A 6529-nucleotide genomic window follows, 5' to 3' on the forward strand; every position below is an offset into this window, starting at 1 on the left:
TACCATCCCACCGCAATGCTGCCATCCACCCCAACGCTGCCATCACCCCAGCCTTACCATCACCCCAACACTGCCATCCACCCCAACATTGCCATCACCACCAATGCTGCCATCCACCCCAACGTGCCATCACCCCAACGTTGCCATCACCCCAACACTGCCATGCTGCAATTCTGCCATCACCCCCAGCGCTGCCATCCACCAACACCATCACCTCGCGCCTCCACCAACATTGCCATCACACAACACTACCATCCACCGACACTACCATCACCGCCAATGCTACCATCCACCCCAACGCTGCCATCCCGCCCCAGCGTTGCCATCGCGCAATGCTACCATCCGCCCCAGCGCTGCCATCACCCTGACACTGCATCCCGCCCCAGCACTGCACCATCCGCACCAGTGCTGCCATCCACCGATGCCGTCCTCCCCAGCACTGCCGTCACACAACACTGCCATCCACCCCAGCAGTCTATCAGCCCCAACGTTGCCATCCACCCCTTTCTGCATCCACCACCAGTACTGCCATCACCCCCTTTACCGTCACGCTCCAGCATTGCCATCACCACCAATGCTGCCATCCACCCCAGCATCTGCCGTCACCCCCAGCATTGCCATCCACCCCCAGCTCTGCCATCCACCCCCCAGCCTGACCATCCTGCAAGCTGCCACCATCCACTGTGGCCATCCACCCCAACGCTTCACTCACCGCAACGTTGCCATCACCCCCAACGCTACCATCACACAATGCTGCCATCCACCACAATGCTGCCATCACCCCAACATTGCCATCACCCCCAACGCACCATCCACCCCAGCACTACCATCACCACCAATGCTGCCATCACCCCCAGCCTTCCACCGTCACCCCAACGCTGCCATCACCCCCAACCATTGCCATCCACTGCTTTGCCGTCCGTTCCAGCACTGCCATCCCCCCCAGCGCTGCCGTTCCCCCAGCGCTACCGTCACCCCAGCGTTGCCATCACCCCAACGTTAACCATCACGGCCAATGCTGCCATCCCCACCAGGCTGCCATCTGCCCCAGCATAACATTCACCCGCCAATTTCTGCCGTCCACCGGCTGCCATCACACACCAACACTGCCATCCCACCGTGTTGCCATCACCCCAACATTGCCATCCACCCCCAGCACTGCCATCCACCCCAACACTGCCATCCCACCACCAATGCTGCCATCCGCGAGCCGCTGCTGCATCCGCCCCAACATTGCCATCCACCCAGCACTAACCATCACCCCCAGCACTACCATTCACCGCCAGTACTGCCATCACCCCAGCGCTGCCATCCACCCCAGTGCTACCCATCCACCCCCAACGCTGCCATCATCCGCCCCAACTGCTACCATCACCCCAGCTTTTCACCATCGCACCAGTGCCATCACTTAGCATGCCCGTCACAGAACGTTACCATCACTGACGCTGCCATCACCACCAATGCTGCCATCCCGCAGTGCTGCCATCACCCCAAACTGCATCACCACCAACGCTGCCATCCCCACCCCAACGTTGCCATCCACCCCAATACTGCATCACCCCAACGCTGCATCACCCAGCACCGTCTTCCTCACCGTCACCACCAATGCTGCCATCCGCCCCAATGCTGCATCCGCACCACTGCCATCCACCCAACACTGCCATCACCCCCAGCACTGCCATCACCCCAGCGTGCTGTCACCATGTTGCCATCACCCAGCACTGCCATCACCCCCAACACTGCCATCACCCCAATGCTGCCATCACCGCACAGTGCTGCCATCCGCCGCCCAGCGTTGCCGTCACCCCCAGCGCTGCTGCTATCACCCCAGCACTGCATCCGCCTGATGTTGCCATCACTCCAACATTGCCATCACCCCCAACGCTGCCATCCGCCCCAGCACTGCCGTCACCCCGCAGTGCTGCCGTCCGCCCCAGCGCCGTCACTGACGCATCACTGGCATTGCCATCCGCCCTGACATTGCCGTCCGTTCCAGCACTGCCATCCACCTGGCGTTGCTGACGCTGCCGTCACCCAACGTTGCCATCACCCCAGCGTTAACGTTGCGACCAGTGCTGCCATCACCCCAACGCTTCACCATCTGCCCCCAGCACTACATTCACCGTCAATGCATCCACCCCCAACGCTGCCATCCACCCCAACACTACCATCCACCCCAACACTGCTGCATCACCACCAGTGCTGCCATCCACCGCAATGCTGCCATCACCCCAGCGCTGCCATCACCCCAACCGCGCCATCACCCCAACACTGCCATTCACCACCAGTGCTGCCATCCGCCCCAACGCTGCCATCCACCCCAGCACGTTATCACCTGACATCACCATCCACCCCAGCACTGCCATCCTCCACGCCAGTGCTGCATCACTCCAGCACTGCCGCCACGCCCCCAACGTGACCATCACCGCCAGTGCTGCCACCCAGACATTTGCCGTCACTGACATTGCCGTCACCAGCACTGCCCCAGCACTGCCGTCACCGCCAGTGCTGCGTCACCCCAGCGCTGCCATCACCCACAGCGTTACCATCCCACCCTTTACCATCCACCCCCCAGCTTCCAGCATCACCGCCAATGCTGCCATCACCCCAGCACTGCCATCACCCCAACACTGCCATCCACCACAATGCTGCTCATCACCCCCCAGCGCTGCCATCACCCCAGCAGTTACCGTCCACCACCAATGCTGCCATCCACCCCAGCTTGCTGCCATCACCCCAACGTTGCCATCTGCCCTGGCTTCTACCCATCCCACTGCATCTGCCATCCACGCCAATGTTGCCATCACACCCTGACGTTACCCAGTCTGCCCCAACGCCATCACCCCAGCATCATCCCACCGCCAATGCATCCAGCACCAGCGTTACCCATCACCCCAGCGCTGCCATCACCCCAGCACTGCCATCACCCCAACGCAACCATCCACCAGTACTGCAATCCCCCCCAACGACCATCCCGCTGACGCTGCCGTCACCCCAGCACTGCCATCACCACGATGTTGCCATCACCCCAACATTGCCATCACCCCAGCGTTGCCATCACACCCCAACACCATCCGCAAACGCAAATCACCACCAGTGCTGCCATCACCCGATGCTGTCCGTCCCAGCACTACCATCACCCCCAGCACTCCGTTCACCACCAGTGCTGCCATCACCCCAATGTTGCCATCACCCCAGCATTGCCAACCACCCCAACACTGCATCACCACCAGTGCTGCCATCACCCATGCTGCCGTCACCGTGGCTGCCATCACCAACACTAACATCACCCCCAGCACTGCCGTCCCGCCATTGTACGCTGTCACCCCAACGCTGCATCACCGCCAGTGCTGCCATCACCCGACGTTGCCATCCACCCCGGCGTTGCCGTCACAACCAATGCTGCCATCCACCCCAGTGCTGCCGTCACCCAGCAGCTGCCATCACCGCCAGTGCTGTCTGCATCACAGCACGCTGCTATCACCCAACCTTGCCATCACCCCAGCACTGCCTCCACCCCAACATTGCCATCACCGCCAGTGCTGCCATCCCCAGCGCTGCCAGCCACTGGCGCTGCAACCACTGGCGTTGCCGTTCACCGCAATTGTCCATTCACCCCAACGACCGTCACCCAGCGTTGCCATCCGCCCAAGCACTACCGTCACCACCAATGCTGCCATCCAGTCCAGCGCTGCCATCACCCCAAGGTTTGCCATCCACCCGCACTGCCATGCCGCAATTTCTGCCATCACCCCAACGCTGCATCCCACCCCAGCATTGCCGTCACGAATGTTGCCTCACCCCAACGTTGCCATCCCCCCAACACTGCCATCACACCCCAGCACTGCTTCACCGCCAGTGCTGCCATCACCCCAACGCTGCCATCCACCCCATCGCTGCCGTCACCCAAACACTGCCGTCACCGATGTTTGCCCATCCACCCCAACGCTTGCGTCACCCCAACGTTGCCGTCACAACACTGCCATCACCCCAGCACTGCCTTTACCGCCGTGCTGCCGTCCCGTCCCAACGCTGCCATCACCCCAGCGCTACCATCACCCCAACACTGCCATCCACCACCAATGCTGCATCACCACCAATGCTGCCACCACACAACGTTGCCATCCAGCATTGCCATCTGCCCCAACACTGCATCACCGCAATGCTGCCATCACCCCAGTGCTGCCATCACCACCAGTTAACTGCCATCCACCCCATTGTTGCCATCTCTGCAATGCTGCCATCACCCCAATGCTGCCATCACCGCCCAATGTTGCCATCCACCCCAACCTTCGCCCATCTGTCTCATCCCCAGTATCATCCCCCGACGTTGCAATCTGCCCCAGCGCTGCATCCACCCCAACATCATCCACCACCAATGCTGCCATCCCGGCCAACGTTGTCATCCCACCCAACGCTACCATCACCCCAACACTTCCATCACCCCAGCACCATCACCCCAACGTTGCCATCACCCCAACACTGCGTCACCCCCAGCACAACCATCCTGCACCAATGCTGCCATCACCCCAGCGACCACTTCAACGCTACCGTCACCCCCCAGCTGCTGCATCCCGCCCCAGCACAACCGTCACTCACCAGTGCTGCCATCACCCACAACCGTCACCCAGCGTTGCACATCACCCCAGCAATGCCATCACCCCAGCACTGCCATCCTGCAATGCTGCCATCCCACAGTCGCTGCATCACCCCAAAGTTACCATCCACCCCAGCACTAACCTCACCCCCAGCACTGCCATTCACCCCAGTGCTGCCATCCACCCCAACGCTGCCATCACCACCAATGCTGCCATCCCGCACAACGCTGCCATCACCCCAACGTTGCCATCCACCCCAACAATGCCATCACCCCAACACTGCCCCATGCTGCCGCCCATCCTCCCAACGGTGCCATCACCCAAACGTTGCCATCCGCCAGCACTGCCGTCACCGCCAGTGCTGCCATCCAGTCAGTGCTGCCATCACCCCAGCGTTGCCATCACACCAACACTGCCATCTCACCAATGCCAACATCACCCAAACGCTGCTGCACCGTCCGCCCGCGCTTCCATTGCACCCCAGCTTGCAACCATCACCAATGCTGCCATCCCCATTAGCCTTTACCATCACCCCCGTTACCCATCACCCCAGCACTGCATCACCCCAGCACTACCATCCCGCCAATGCTGCCATCACCCCAACGCTGCCATCACCCCAACATTTACCATCACCAGCACTGTCATCCACCCAGCACTGCCATCACCCCAGCACTGCCTCACCACCAGTGCTGCCATCACCTCACGTTGCCATCACCCCAACCTGCCATCACCACCAATGCTGCCATCACCCCCAGCTGCCATCCCACCCCAGCGTTGCTATCACCACCAGTGCTGCCATCACCCCCAGCGTTGCCATCCACCCAACGTTGCCATCACCCCCAACCACTACCATCACCAACATTGCCATCCGCAACATTGCCATCCCGTTCCAGCACTGCACCATCACCCCCAAGCGTGCCGTCGCCCAGCGCTGCCGTCACCCCAGAGCGTTGCCATCCGCCCCAACATTAACGTTCGCATGATGCTGCCATCCACCGACGCTGCGTCTGCACCCCTAACGTTCACCGCCAGTTTGCTGCCATCACACAACGCTGTCCGCAACGTTGCCATTCACCAGTGTCATCACCCCAACGTTGCAATCTGCCCCAACGCTGCCATCACCCCAGCAACATCATCACCACCAATGCTGCCATCCCGGCCCAGCATGCCATCCACCCCAACGCTGCCATCACCCCAACACTTCCATCACCCCAGCTTTGCCATCCCCCCAACGTTGCCATCACCCCAACACTGCCATCACACCCAACACAACCATCACCACCACCAGTGCTGCCATCACACTGCGACCGTCACTCCAGCGCTGCCATCCACTGGCACTGCCATCGCCCTTCGTCATCACCAGTGCTGCCATCACCCCAGCGACCATCCCACCCCAGCGTTGCCATCCACCCCCAGCAATGCCATCCACCCCAACACTGCCATCACCACCAATGCTGCCATCACCCGAACGCTGCCATCACCCCCAAAGTGCCATCACCCCAGCACTCCATCCCCCCAGCACTGCCGATTACCGCCAGTGCTGCCATCACCCCCAGCGCTGCCATCACCGCCAGTGCTGCCATCCGCCCCAACGCTGCCATCCACCCCAGCGTTGCCATCCGCCCCAATGCCATCCACCCCCAGCACTGCCATCCACCACCAATGCTGCCATCCTCTGGCGGTACCATCACCCAAACGTGCCATCCGCGCCAGCACTGCATCCTGCACCAATGCTGCCATCCCGTCAAGTGCTGCCATCACCCCAGCGTTGCCGTCCACACGCCAACGCCATCTGCCACCAATGCTAACATCACCCAAACGCTGCCATCCATCCCAACGCTGCCGCCACACCAACGTAACCATCCACCACCAATGCTGCCATCGGCCCAATGCTGCCATCACCCCAAATTTGCATCCACCCCAGCTCTGCC

The 6529-nt window shown here is 61.5% G+C and overlaps 1 protein-coding gene across 1 annotated transcript; it reads left to right on the top strand.

The window, feature by feature from the left end:
* Nucleotides 1-2217: 2217 nt before the first annotated feature.
* Nucleotides 2218-2814, top strand: LOC121858493 (mucin-7-like). Its single transcript, XM_042354927.1, has one exon. The coding sequence runs from the start codon at nucleotides 2218-2220 to the stop codon at nucleotides 2812-2814; it is 597 nt and encodes a 198-aa protein (XP_042210861.1).
* The last annotated feature ends 3715 nt before the right edge of the window (nucleotides 2815-6529 follow it).

Source organism: Homarus americanus, unplaced genomic scaffold, assembly GCF_018991925.1.
Source record: "Homarus americanus isolate GMGI-L3 unplaced genomic scaffold, GMGI_Hamer_2.0 scaffold54146, whole genome shotgun sequence".
In the NCBI taxonomy this organism is placed as follows: Eukaryota; Metazoa; Arthropoda; class Malacostraca; order Decapoda; family Nephropidae; genus Homarus; species Homarus americanus.